Raw genomic sequence first — 14,294 nt, forward strand, 5'->3', positions numbered from 1 at the left:
AATTAGGGATGGGCAATAAATGCTGGCCTTACCAGAGACACCCACATCCCGTGAATGAATTAAAAAAAAACAATCTCAGAAGGGTACCTTCTACTGCAGCAATGTGAACATTTTAATTTCCCTTACCTGGCCGTCATTCCTATTGCTCTTCTGCGTGAGATTGACTATCTTGGACCAATTTGTGCCAATCTTTGGGAAGTTCTGCTCTATGGGCTTGTGACCACTGGGAACTGGATTGAGGACCCCCACAGGAATTTCAGTTGTGACCTTACATTTAGCACTGAGGAAGCTTTCATCCAATTAGCCAGGGCTAAATAAAAACCCAGGTCCCAGAGAGGATCCACTGTGCAACCCAATTCCCAAATATGTTTTTAATCTAATCACAGTTTCTGATATCTTTTCTTTAGTTTGTTCAAATTTCACCAAAAACAAGGATTAAAATGGTTCAGGACACCATTTCTGTCTTGTCTCACTGGTAACTATAACATTGGCTCTTGATCTTGTCAAAATATTCCCAAATTTGGCCTTTTTGCATTGGTTGCTTGGATATTGAAAGGTCAGGAAAGACTTTTGCATGTTTACTACAGCCCTGATTGGTCAGAATTACTGACACACAGTCCCAGCCCTGTGATTTCCTGCTAAGTTTAACTTCTTAATTTTCTACATCAAGTTTCTTCCAATCCCTGCTACTCTCCTGCCTTCTTGCTGTTGAGCCCTAGCACCCATTGAACTCTACACCTTCTGCACATACAGTTAAGGCAAATTTATTTCAGAGTTTACTTTATTTTATTGAATAGATTTTTTTTTTTGGGGGGGAGGGTGCTTAAAGTTGAACAGCATCATAATAAAAATTCTTATCCATTTCAAATGAATGATTCTCTATGTGCACTTGCTGGCTCTCTGTTCGTAAATAGTGACAGGAACAGGCCATTCAGCCCCTCGAGCCTATTCCACCATTCTATTAGATCATGGCTGATCTGTACCTTAACTCCAATTACCCGGTTTTGATCCATATCCCTTGATACCCTTACCTAACAAAAATCTATCGATCTTAAGTCTTGAAAATTTCAACTGACCCAGCATCCACAGCCCTTTGGGGGAAAAGCGTTCCAGATTTCTCCGACCCTTTGTGAAAACCTGCCTCCTGGTTTCACTCCTGAATGGCCAAGCTCTAATTTTCAGATTATGCCCCCCTTGTTCTGGACTCCCCCACCAGAGGAAATAGTTTATCTACCCTATCAAATCTCTATCATTTTAAACACCTCAATTAGTACACCCCTCGACCTTCTAAGCTCAAGGGAATACAACAATGTGTATTTATATAGCACCTTTAAGGTAGTAAAACGTCCCAAGGCACTGCACAGGAGTATTGTAAGACAAAAATTTTTTTTACACCGAGCCACATAAGGATAAATTAGGGCAGGTGACTAAAAGCTTGGTCAAAGAGGTAGGTTATAAGGAGTGTCTTAAAGGAGGAAAGAAGCGGAGAGGTTTAGGCAGGGAATTCCAGAGCTTAGGGCCTAGGCAACAGAAGGCACGGCCACCAAAGGTTGAACGATAAAAACAGGGATGCCCGAGAGGGCAGAATTAGAGGAGTGCAGATATCTCAGGGGTGGGGGTGTCTGGGGCTGAAGGAGATTACAGAGATAGGAAGGGGCGAACTATGGAGGGATTTGAAAACAAGGATGAGAATTTTGAAATCAAGGCGCTGCTTAACCGGGAGCCAATGTAGGTCAGCGAGCGCAGGGGAGACAACCGAACGGGACTTGGTGCGAGTTCGGACACGGGCAGCCAAGTTTTGGATGACCTCAAGTTTACGTGGGGTGGAATGTGGGAGGCCAGCCTGGAGTGCGTTGGAATAGTTAAGTCTAGAGGTAACAAAGGCATGGATGAGGGTTTCAGCAGCGGATGAGCTGAGGCAAGGGCGTAGACAGACGATGTTACAGAGGTGGAAGTAGGTGGTCTTTGTTATACTGCAGATATGTGGTCGGAAGTTCAATTCAGGGTCAAATATGACACCAAGGTTGCAAACAGCGTGGTTCAGCCTCAGACAGATGTTAGGGAGAGGGATGGAGTCAGTGGCTAGGGAACGGAGTTTGCGGCGAGCCAAGCCAAGTTTATGCAATGTTCTACAATTGTTAGTTTTCAATACAGTTCTTATCCAGTGAGTGCTGACAAATGGGAGCTGTGAGGCAGATCAACCAAAATATACTTTAATTGCTGGAAATCATCCTTAGCAGTTCACAGTTACACCAGTCGGACTCTTGAAAGCATGGAAACATTGAGTTCTTGTGGACCAATTGTTGAAAAATCTGTGTGTGCGTGGATGACATTATAGTTTATGCTAATTACGGACAGTGTCATTCCAAGGGCTCTAGCATACAGCTGGCAGGTTGCATTAAGCTGAACTTGATACCCCATTTAAACTGCAGAACTATTTCCACTTGGGCCTCTATGATCTTAGAATTTAAGTATGAACAAGTACTTCTGAAAGATTGTGGGAGCAGTGCCAAAAGCTGCTGGGTCAGGGATTACACAAGGCAAGGAGGAGAGTATCTCTTACCAAATTTCATTTTAACCACAGCTGATGCAACTTATTCGATAACTTTTACTCTGCATTGTTTCAATGTGACATAGAACCAGTTTTGCCTTTACCTTAAAGTCCTCCGTGGACATAGTTTGAAAGAGTGGATGGGAAAGCATGGTTTGAATGTACAGCTCAGTTGCTGTTTTGCAGCCACCAACTGTTCCATTAATTCCTTCTTTAGAAATGCGTACCTAAAAGAAATGTTGCAATTAAGTTAAACAGCTCAATACGCACTCAGTGTAAACTATTGGTTAGCTTTCTATAACCGCAGTAATTCATTTTTCTTTGTCTAAACTTTGCCCCAATTTCCTTGGAGCAGCGTTGTATGTTAATATTGCCAAATTTGATAGAACCAGTGATGTGCTTCTACTACCAGCAGTCTGGTAAACAAAAACATATATTTTGATACAAAAACAGAAAATGCTGGAAATACTTAGCAAGTCAGTCAACATCTGTAAAGAGATGAGTCAATGTTTCAAGTGCAGGTGTCAGCCTTGGCTCAGTGGTAGTACTCTAGTCTTTGAATCAGAAGGTTATGGGTTCAAGTCCCACTCTTGGAGACGTTAGCACATAATCCAGGCTGGCACTTCAGTGCAGTACTGAGGGAGTGCTGCATTGTTGGAGGTGCCGTCTTTTAGATGAGACAAACCAAGGCCCCATCTGCCCTTTCAAGTGGATGTAAAAGGTCCCATGGCACTATTTGAATTAATCCATGTTACCCCTAATATATACACTTATATATATTATGCAAAATATTTGTTTCTGATCATATTGTCCAGAATGGCTTTTATCTTTTGATGACTACAGTAGCTTTTCCTTAAAATGAAAAATAAACCACTTATAATTTTCTATTACTAGCATATAGCAATTTAGAAAATACTTTCCAATTTCACTTTCTAAAATACAGCATTAAAAATGTACAGACACTTCTGCAGTTGTAATATGAAAGAAAAGGTACAAACATCTTGAAAGATGAAACACTTTTTCAGGACTCAGAGGGCAGAAATACTGAACATGCAAATAGTTGTTTAGTATTTTTAACGTTGAGCTGTATGACTAGATTAGCATCAAGGACCACCATAATGCTGTTTCTGGATATATAGAGACTGTTATACTGGTAGATACTCTTGCAATTCAGTCTCTATATTTACTCTGTCCTGGAGTTCCTTCAGCTCTCCTTGTAGCCAGCAGTGTGTCCTCTACAGTGGTACTTAAATCAGCTTCACTTTAAGAGACAATCATAACAGCCCAGATATTGGGCAACACTGCTAAAACCTTACTGATGTTCCCTAGAAGAGCATAATTATTGTGGTCACCCAGATACCAGAGACAAACACCAGAAAAATCTTGCGTAATTTGGGGATAGAAAAAAACCTAGAAACAAAAGACATCCATCTCCTACCTTGCCTGTAAGGTGCAGCTGATGACACAGGGCTTTTTGCCATGCGCAGATCACTTGTGGCTCCTCTAGATCACAATATGAGTAATACAACAGCACTTCACCTGCTGCACTAGGAGCAAACACAATAACGCTTTCTAAATGCAACAACCAAAACTACAGTATCTGAAAGCCTTTTTCTGTAAGTAAAAATATTACAATGTAAGAAAAGCTAATTTAGCAGGAGTAATATTTAAACAACAGCCTAGCCAGCTAGACAGAAGCACAAAGGAGCTGCAAATTAATCAGCCTACGCCAGCTAGACTACCTACCTCACAATGGGAATTAATTGGCTTGCAATAGGAAAGTTAAAATGCTTCCTTATCCACCGCACCCCACCCCCGGCCTTGATGCTGACTCGCCCCAGTGGCAACTTATTCTGAGGAAGGGTCCATGTGCACCGGCAACACTCTGCTGCCTCCCAAGTAGACATTTTGAATGCGAGAGCCTGGAAAATGATACTTGGTGGGCTATTCAAATTTGGGTCCATCACATCTGAGTGCTCATCCACAGTTTCAGCAGGTGCCACTGAATCGTGATCAGGAACAAGCGGTTGATTTTTGGCCTCTGGCCTGAATCCAGTTTTAGTGCCTTCTCTTTTCCCACTCTAGCTGGGATAGTCAGAGCGTGAAAGGCTTAGAGGGTGCGGAATTCTTAAAGTGCATCCAGGAGAGCTTTTTGAGCCAGCATTTGGAAAGTCCTACAAGAGAGGGGGTGGTACTGGACCTAATTCTAGGGAATGTAGCCGGGCAAGTGGTAGAAGTGTCAGTAGGAGAGCATTTTGGTGACAGTGACCATAATTTGGTGAGATTTAAGGTAGTCATGGAAAAGGACAAAGATGGACTGGAAATAAAGGTTCTAAATTGGGGAAAGGCAGATTTTAATATAAGGCAGGATCTGGCCAAAGTGGACTGGGATCAGCTACTTGTAGGAAAATCCACATCAGAGCAGTGGGAGTCTTTCAGAAAGGAAACCGAGAGAGTACAACGCCAACATGTTCCCGTAAAGGCCAAGGGTGTGACCAACAAGCCCAGGGAACCCTGGATGTCAAGGGATATACAAGAATGGATTAGGAAAAAAGGGAGGCTTTTGCAGATGCAAAGGACTAAAAACAGTGGAAGCCCTAGAGGAGTATAGAAATTGCAGGGGGGTTCTTAAAAAAGAAAGGAGAGCGAAGAGGGGGCATGAAAAAACACTGGTGGGCAAAATAAAGGAAAATTCCAAGGTGTTTTGTAAGTACATTAAGGGCAAGAGGATAACCAGGGAAAGAGTAGGGCCCATTAGGGACCAAAGTGGCAATCTGTATGTAGAGCCAGAAGATGTAGGTGAGGTTTTAAATGACTATTTTGCATCTGTGTTCACTATGGAGAATGACGATGTAGGCATAGAAATCAGGCAGGGGGATTGTGATATACTTGTACAAATTAGTATTGAGAGGGAGGAGGTACTAGCGGTTTTAGCTGGCTTAAAAGTGGATAAATCCCCAGGCCCAGACGAGATATATCCCAGGCTGCTGTGTGAGGCAAGGGAGGAGATTGCAGGGGCTCTGACACAAATTTTCAGAACCTCTCTGGCCACAGGGGAGGTGCCAGAGGACTGGAGAACAGCTAACGTAGTACAGGTAGACTATCCTTTATCCGAAAACCTCGGGACCAGCCGAGTTTCGGATAAAGGAAAATTTCGGAAGGTGGGTCGGCGGGGGGTCGTGCGCACGACTTACGCTGACGCTCAGCGTAAGTCAGTCGGGGTCGGCGGGGGTCGGGGCCGGCGGTTGTCGGGGCTGGCGGGGCCGGCGATTGTCGGGGCTGGCGGTTGTCGGGGCCGGCGGGGTCCGCAGGGGGGTCGTGCGCACGACTTACCCTTTATCCGAACTTCCGAAACCGGAACCCTCTAAAAACCGAAGGTTTTTTCGTTCGTACGCACGACTTACGCTGAACGAAAAAACCTTCGGTTTTTAGAGGGTTTCGGTTTTCGGAAGTCCGGATAAAGGGTAGTCTACCTGTACCATTATTCCAGAAGGGTAGTAGGGATAAACCAGGGAATTACAGACCAGTGAGCCTAACATCAGTAGTAGGGAAATTATTGGAAAAAATTCTGAAGGACAGAATTAGTCTCCACTTGGAGAGGCAAGGATTAATCAAGGATAGTCAGCATAGCTTTGTCAGGGGGAGATCATGCCTAACCAATTTGATTGAATTTTTAGAGGGGGTGACTAGGTGTGTGGATGAGGGTAGTGCAGTTGATGTAGTCTACATGGACTTCAGTAAGGCTTTTGACAAAGTCCCGCATGGGAGACTGGTCAAGAAGGTAAGAGCCCATGGGATCCAGGGCAATTTGGCACATTGGATCCAAAATTGGCTTAGTGGCAGGAGGCAGAGGGTGATGGTCGAAGGTTGTTTTTGTGACTGGAAGCCTGTGTCCAGTGGTGTACCGCAGGGATCGGTGCCGGGTCCTTTGCTGTTTGTAGTGTACATTAATGATTTAGATATGAATGTAGGAGGTATGATCAGTAAGTTTACAGATGACACAAAAATTGGTGGAGTGGTAAATAGCAAGGAGGGATGGGTTGGTTAGATGGGCAGAACAGTGGCAAATGGAATTTAACCCTGAAAAGTGTGAGGTGATGCCTTTTGGGAGGACTAACAAGGCAAGGGAATACACAATGAATGGTAGGGCCCGAGGAAAAACAGAGGATCAGAGGGACCTTGGTGTGCATGTACATAGATCCCTGAAGGCAGCAGGACAGTTAGATAAGGTGGTTAAAAAGGCATATGGGATACTTGCCTTCATTAGTCCAGGCATAGAATATAAGAGCAGGGAGGTTATGATGGAGCTGTACAAAACGCTAGTTAGGCCACAGCTGGAATACTGTGTGCAGTTCTGGTCGCCACACTATAGGAAGGATGTGATTGCATTGGAGAGGGTGCAGAGGAGATTCACCAGGATGTTACCTGGGCTGGAGTGCTTCAGCTATGAAGAAAGACTGGACAGGCTGGGGTTGTTTTCCTTAGAGCAGAGAAGGCTGAGGGGGGACCTGATTGAGGTGTATAAAATTATGAAGGGCATAGATAGGGTAGACAGAAAGGAACTTTTCCCCTTAGTAGAGGGGTCAATAACCAGGGGGCATAGTTTCAAGATAAGGGGCAGGAGGTTTAGAGGGGTTTTGAGGAAAAACTTTTTCACCCAGAGGGTGGTTGGAATCTGGAACTCACTGCCTGAAAGGGTGGTAGAGGCAGGAACCCTCACAACATTCAAGAAGCATTTAGATGAGCACTTGAAATGCCATAGCATACAAGGCTACGGACCAAGTGCTGGAAAATGGGATTAGAATAGACAGGGCTTGCTGGCTGGTGCGGGCACGATGGGCAGAAGGGCCTCTTTCTGTGCTGTATAACTCTATGACCCTATGAGCTGACATCGGCTGACCCAGTACAGATCAGGGATGAACCTGGAGCTCTCCTTGCCTGCACACTAGGATTTACATTTACCCACTGAGCCACAGGAGCTCACTCTCTTACCCTCAAGAAGCACCTTACAGCTTTTGTAAATGAATAGTTATCAGACTCTGTCGAGCAGCTTCAACCCACTCTGCAGTAACCCAATGCTAACGATTTTACTTGACCAAAATTGAAAACAAATCTACAGAAAAATGTAGAAAAAAGAGAGGACTGAAAGGTGGTTAAAACTATATGTGTGCAAGAGATCGGTTTTGGATCAAATGCTTCTATGTTAAGTAAGTTCCATTAGGGGAAGGCACAGCGACAGAAAAGATTGGGTGTGAGTGAATACTGATTGAAGCATTTCACAGAGCCTGGAAGGGTACAGAACATAAGCACAGCTACTGGATAAGTGAAATATGTTTTATCTGCTCTAACCACATCTTGCAAAGAACTATAGAAAGCTATTATTCTGCTAGACACCTACTGTAAATATGTATCAGTACAAAGCTGGTTGGGTCAGTGGTAGGGATGAGGTAGCTCAGAACTGGTGACATAAATGAAAGGAGGTGAGTCATTGCCTTTGCACTAGATGTAAACTTGGCCTCACATGAACTGTACTGATATGTTGCAATAGCATTTACTGTTACAACGTAGCATTACAGGTCATGAGAGCCAGGTAAATATCACCAATTCCATTCAAAGTGGTTTGGCACAGCTGCTCCCATTCAATTATCATACCATTTGATCGTAGCTGAACTCCTCAGAAAATAACAAGTGGGTAATGGAAGGCAAATCAGTAACTTGAAGATCATAATGAGTTATTTATCATTACAAAATAACGGATAATCACTATGCGTTTCCATGGAAAATCATGCGGCCTGATCTCACTCTTTAGCCCTGGGGTCCTGACAATATTAGTGTTTACATGGCGGGTGCCTTGCCTGGTACCACTTTTGAAAGCACACATATGTTCATGTGCATCAGTTCAGAATGCACATGGAAATGACATTCCCAGCATATACAGCACTGTTTGTCAATCCTTCACACTGATGCACAATGGCTCCTCATGGATCAGTACAGCAGAATTAGTTGCTTTGTTATGATTGTCTGTAAGATTCTCGTCACAGACCAGTTAAATTAAGGTCTAGATTGAGTACTGTAATTAAAAAATCCAGGTAAACCCATCATGTTACAATACCACCACATAAAAATGATACTGCAGATCAATAACCTTTTATATATTCTGGTGGGTTTTTAAGCTCAGCACAAAGGGTATATAAATGCCAGTAGGGGGGCACTTTTCAATCTCATTGTCAACATAAAGCATGACAAGTCCCAGCTTATGGACTCCAAGAATGACGTCCATAGCAAAGCTCCCTCAACGCAGCCCCAATAATGTTTCATCTGCAACTGCAGAGGGGCTTAAACCACACCAGTATGATTTAAAAAAAATCATTTTCACATTTGAAGTCCTTTTAAACTGAGTGAGATTGCCACACAGTACCAATTTATAGTCAGTTTTGTGCCATGGGATCTAACGGATTGGGAACTGGGCTCAGAATGCCCAAACTTAGTTCACGCAGTACCTTTAAAGCAAACAGAAGCAACAGATATTCATCCCATCAGTAAGGGATGGATTTGACCCAGAAGTGAAATGGCAGTGCCAATATGTTAAACACTGCCATCCAGGCCCAATATGTTAAACACTGCCAACCAGGCCCAATATGTTAAGCACTGCCAACCAGGCCCATGAAGTTATATACTTATCCAGTTAAGAGGAAGGTGGATATTTCCATCCTAAACTGAGTTATGACTCTATAAACTGCCAAATCTTCATTAAAACGATTGCTGTATCAACTGAGTGTAAAGCTCCATCCTCCATTGGTGAACTTTTCAGCAGTATGGCCATTGCTGATGCCATGCATGTAAAGACAGGTGAGGAAATCAGAGGTGGCTAAGCTCCCGTTCCCATCAGTTCATTTACGAGCTTACTTGTGCATGTATCACTGCCAGTTTATTTAGGCTTTTGCTCATTTTGCTCCACTTAAAATGTTGAGGGCCAGAATTAGGCATAGGGAGCTTGTGCCATGTTCCTATCCTGGTCAATGACACCAGAAGTTTGGGTATCTTTAATGTCCATTTAAAAGGAACCCAGGGACAGTGTGAGAGAGATACGAGTGAAATTTGGCAACACTGAAAAACAGAAGTTTAATTTCAATGTTTAGAGGCCCACAAATGCGACACACAGATCGTCTCCAGCACAGGGAATTGCAAAGTCAATTGCCAACTCAATTCAGAAAATCATTTTGAAATTTTATGAAAGTCTGATCAAATCTTTTCAAATTATTAGGAGGTTAATTTTATTCAATGATACAACAGCATTGTAAAATACATCTGTCCATTTTCTAACACACAGCAGTTCCAAGTTTAAAGACACAGGCTTTCCCAAACAGCAAAGTCTAAAAGTGCAGCAGTGTAAGAAAAACAGAGTAAAGTGTTTCCATAATTATTTCATTTCAACCAAAGTGCAAGTAAAATTTAGATTTATAAAGTTCTTACCATGCTAGTTCATCAAAGTTAATGTGACTTGTATCAGGTAACCACGTGGAGATGCCAAACTCTTCCTTAATTCCATTGTGTTGTGGTAATGCAACTTTGTTATCTGAGGAATCATGCTTTCTTGTCAACTCGGTGTTATTTTGTGCCAACACTTTGAAAATAGCTTCAGTTTGTTGTAGAACCTCAGGCATATGTTCATTTGCCACATGCTTGTGAATGCCCACCTCTTCTTCAAACTGCTGTCCACAGCATTCCCAGCATACATTCTGCGCACCCAATTCTTGTGGTGATGTATTACCGATTTTAGATACTTGTCTTGATTTAATAAAAAGGGCAAATGCCTATAAAATAAGGATACATGTAAATGAAAGTGTAATACAGAAAGGAAAACCACAGAATTACATCTGATGGATTACCTTATCTAACTTATACTAGAAAGCACACATGTAATTCTTCATGGATCACTAAAGATAGTAGATCGCTCAGTCCACAATTCCATTCCAATTGTAAATTAATCTATGGAAATGTATTTTAAACACCTAATAAAATGCTAACCAGGGTTTTTGAAATTATTTGCTTCCAGTTCCTTGTTTTTATGTTCAGGATCAAGCATGTAGATTGGAATATTCCTAGATGTGTGAAATTTATTTTTTGTGCAGCATCACAAATATCAGGGTCCAAGCAGTATTCTGCATCATAGGAAGCATTCCAGAAGTGGATTATAGAAATTTATGCTAAAGAACATGCAACATGCCAGTCAAGGTTTGTGTAAGTGAAATTGCATATGTGCCCCATAGACTATAAAGCACCAGTATCAAAGTTTATAAAACATTGTAAGTAACATCTATCAGCACTAACTAATGCATAATACAAGAATGAAAGGTATGAACATTGCAAGGTTAAAGGCATTTTTAATAACAGGTGGCATTACAGGTTACAGCCATCTTCACCAAGGATAGATGTCCCATGAACTTAATTCCTAGTGACATTTTCTAATCACAAATCATAGTGGGGTTCTACATATTCCAGGTATGTGACTAATGCTCGAACCAAAAACCATAATCTATGGTTAACTATGCATGAGGAAGATAGGAATTGAGAGACGAAAAAAGACCACGGTCCAACTAGATCACCGTCTACCATCCTGGTAGTCGCATGAAACACGATAATAGAGTTGCTGACTAGTCATAGCAATCAATCTCTATCAATTAGTCTACAACAGACCCATACATGACAGGAGGAAACCCCAGTGGTGGAGAGCTTAGGGAACCATAGGTCCAAAGTCACCTGTTCCTCCCAAGCATGCTACACTTACCACATGTCATGTCTCAAAATTACTTACATAACTTTTTTTTTTATATAAGAAAAGGTAAACATAGTTCTAGACAACGACAATCTGGGGAGAAGCAGTGTGTCAATCCTTTGCTATTGGCATTTGTTGCAGACTTTTTGAAGGGTACAGAATGAAATGATGTGAACCATGGACAAGGAAAATTAGTGGAAGGCAGCAGCCCAGACAGAGCAAGCTGCACTGGCCAAATATTTACTGATTCCATATTTACAGTGAAAATACAGAAGAATACAAGATTCTACAATGTAATAGCAAAATACTGCGGATGCTGGAAATCTGAAATAACAACAGAAAATGCTGGATATACTCAGCAGGCCAGGCAGCATCCGTGGAGAGAGAAACAGAGTTAACGTTTCAGGTCTGGGACCCTTCATCAGAACTGGAAAAAGCTGGAGATGTAACATATTAAGCAGGTGCAGAGACGCGGGGGGGGGGGGGGTTAGGAGGGGAGGAAGGAATAGAAAGAACACCCTGTGCTTTTGTAAGAGGCAGGAAAGATAAAATGTTGCAAATGGGAATGGCAAAAATCATACTGCATGAAAAATGGGGGCAGGGATAATTATCTGAAATTGTTAAACTCAATGTTGAGTCCGGCAGGCTGCAAAGTACTTCTTGCAATTTAATATACTGTATTCGCTGCTCACGATGTGGTCTCCTCTACATTGGGGAGACCAAACGCAGATTGGGTGACCGCTTTGCTGAACACCTCCATTCAGTCCGTAAGGGTGACCCTGAGCTTCCGGTCGCCTGTCACCACTTCACTCCCACTCTGATCTCTCTGTCCTCGGGCTATTGCATTGCTGCAATGAAGTTCAACGTAAGCTCGAGGAACAGCACCTCATCTTTCGATTGGGCACTTTGCAGCCTGCCGGACTCAACACTGAGTTTAACAATTTCAGATAATTATCCCTGCCCCCATTTTTCATGCAGTATGATTTTTGCCATTCCCATTTGCAACATTTTATCTTTCCTGCCTCTTACAAAAGCACAGGGTGTTCTTTCTATTCCTTTCTCCCCTCCTAACCGCTCCCCGCCCCCCCGCTCCGCTGTCCCTGCACCTGCTTCATATGTTACATCTCCAGCTTTTTCTAGTTCTGATGAAGGGTCCCAGATCTGAAACGTTAACTCTGTTTCTCTCTCCACAGATGCTGCCTGGCCTGCTGAGTATATCCAGCATTTTCTGTTGTTATTTCACAAGATTCTACAACCCCACTTCCGCCAGTGCCAACCCTGTCCCCGCCAACCCCACTTCCCCAGTGCCAACCCTGTCCCTGCCAACCCCACTTCCCCCAGTGCCAACCCTGTCCCCATCAACCCAACTTCCCCCAGTGCCAACCCTGACCCATCAACCTGACTTCCCCAGTGCCAACCCTGTCCCCATCAACCCCACTTCTCCCAATGCCAACCCTATCTCCATCAACCCCACTTCCCCCGTGCCAACCCTGTCCCCACCAACCCGACTTCCTCCAGTGCCAACCCTGTCCCTGCCAACCCCACTTCCCCCAGTGCCAACCCCACTTCCTCCAGTGCCAACCCTGTCCCCGCCAACCCCACTTCCCCCAGTGCCAACTCCACTTCCCCCCAGCGCCTGGCCCGCTCCAACCTTACTACCCCATCGCCTACCCAACTTCCCTCGGCAATAACCCCACTCTTTCCACCACCCCCACACCAGCAATAGCCGCCGCGGAGAGAGGCGTTACGGACTCGGCCTCTCACCCTCTTCCTAGCCGGCCCTCTGCGCTTGCGGCCCGGGCCGCGGCTGGCGCGCGCCGGCTGACCGTGGAGCTCGCGCCATTTCTCACTGTCAACGTCCGGCTCAGGCATGCCGGGATGGAACGGCGTCTCCATGACAGCGGGGCGCGAGGCCAGACAGCCCGGAGCCGGGGGGGAAGAGAGAGAAAAGGTCGGAGTGAGCCACAAACAGGTGGAGGACACAGAGCACGCCGGGAACCCAGCCAGCCTCTCACAAACCCAGCCAGAGGGAAACGGCTCCGCACGGCCGGAAGCACTTTCCCCAACACGCTAGTATTACCCCGGAAGCGCTTGTGTGGAGAGGCCGCCATTAGTTTGGATGCTGTGAGTGGCCCGAGAGGGGAGGGAGCGGCGAGCGGACGGTTAACCGGCGACATACACCGGCCAACGACTTCGCTTCTAATTCACTACTGACCCGGCACCGGCCAGAAATGTCAAGGAGACGGCACAGCGACGACAATGACGGTAGGCGGCACAGCGACGACAATGATGGTAGGCGGCACAGGCGCACGTTGCGAGCGCACAGCCAGCAGTCCGCACCACTCGCGGCCGCTTGCCGGATCGCCGCTCGGTTGGCCCCTTCTACTCCAATAGACACAATTCTGTGAAACAGTTGCCGTTAACCCTGAGCGGCGGCACCGGTTCATTCTTTAACCCGCCCCCTCCCCCCGGCTCGCTCCCGGTTGGTGTGTCCCAGGAACGGGCTGTTTCTCCGGGCAGTCACTGGTGTAAGTGTCCTACTCCCGCTCTGCGACATGAGCTGCCGCAGGCACCGAATACTCTTTCATTCGGCGGGTCCCACTGCTTTGTGCTTTCCCTACAGCCCTGTAACAACCCCAAACTAATCCCACTGCCCTGCACTCGCCCCATAGCCCTGTAACAACCCCAAACTAATTTCCATGCACTCTCCCCATAGCCCTGTAACAACCCCAAACTAATTTCCATGCACTCTCCCCATAGCCCTGTAACAACCCCAAACTAATCTCACTGCCCTACACTCGCCCCATAGCCCTGTAACAACCCCAAACTAATCCCGCTGCCCTGCACTCGCCCCATAGCCCTGTAACAACCTCAAACTGATCCCACTGCCCTGCACTCGCCCCATAGCCCTGGAACAGCCTCAAACTGATCCCACTGCCCTGCACTCGCCCCATAGCCCTGTAACAA

At 45.0% G+C, this 14,294-nt stretch overlaps 2 protein-coding genes across 3 annotated transcripts in view; one reads left to right on the forward strand and one right to left on the reverse strand.

Annotated features, from left to right (window-relative positions):
* Positions 1-13,223, reverse strand: part of tstd2 (thiosulfate sulfurtransferase like domain containing 2) — a 33,028-nt gene extending 19,805 nt beyond the window's left edge. Inside the window, exons 1-4 of the mRNA XM_085983904.1 lie at positions 13,092-13,223; positions 10,025-10,365; positions 3,990-4,098; positions 2,656-2,778 (exon numbers count right to left, since the gene is read on the reverse strand). Of these exons, the coding sequence (XP_085840030.1) occupies positions 2,656-2,778; positions 3,990-4,098; positions 10,025-10,365; positions 13,092-13,223 (705 nt within the window). The remainder of the gene's footprint in view (positions 1-2,655; positions 2,779-3,989; positions 4,099-10,024; positions 10,366-13,091) is intronic.
* Positions 13,224-13,283: 60 nt separating this feature from the next.
* Positions 13,284-14,294, forward strand: part of ncbp1 (nuclear cap binding protein subunit 1) — a 78,915-nt gene continuing 77,904 nt past the window's right edge. Inside the window, exon 1 of one of the 2 annotated variants that reach the window (XM_085983896.1) lies at positions 13,284-13,619. In XM_085983896.1, coding sequence (XP_085840022.1) covers positions 13,559-13,619 — 61 coding nt within the window. In that variant the 5' untranslated portion in view covers positions 13,284-13,558. The remainder of the gene's footprint in view (positions 13,620-14,294) is intronic. The other variant, XM_085983900.1, reaches the window with a different exon arrangement.

The sequence above is a fragment of the Somniosus microcephalus genome, chromosome 1 (genome assembly GCF_052327205.1).
Source record: "Somniosus microcephalus isolate GS21.2 chromosome 1, FLI_Smic_1.0, whole genome shotgun sequence".
Taxonomy (NCBI): domain Eukaryota; kingdom Metazoa; phylum Chordata; class Chondrichthyes; order Squaliformes; family Somniosidae; genus Somniosus; species Somniosus microcephalus.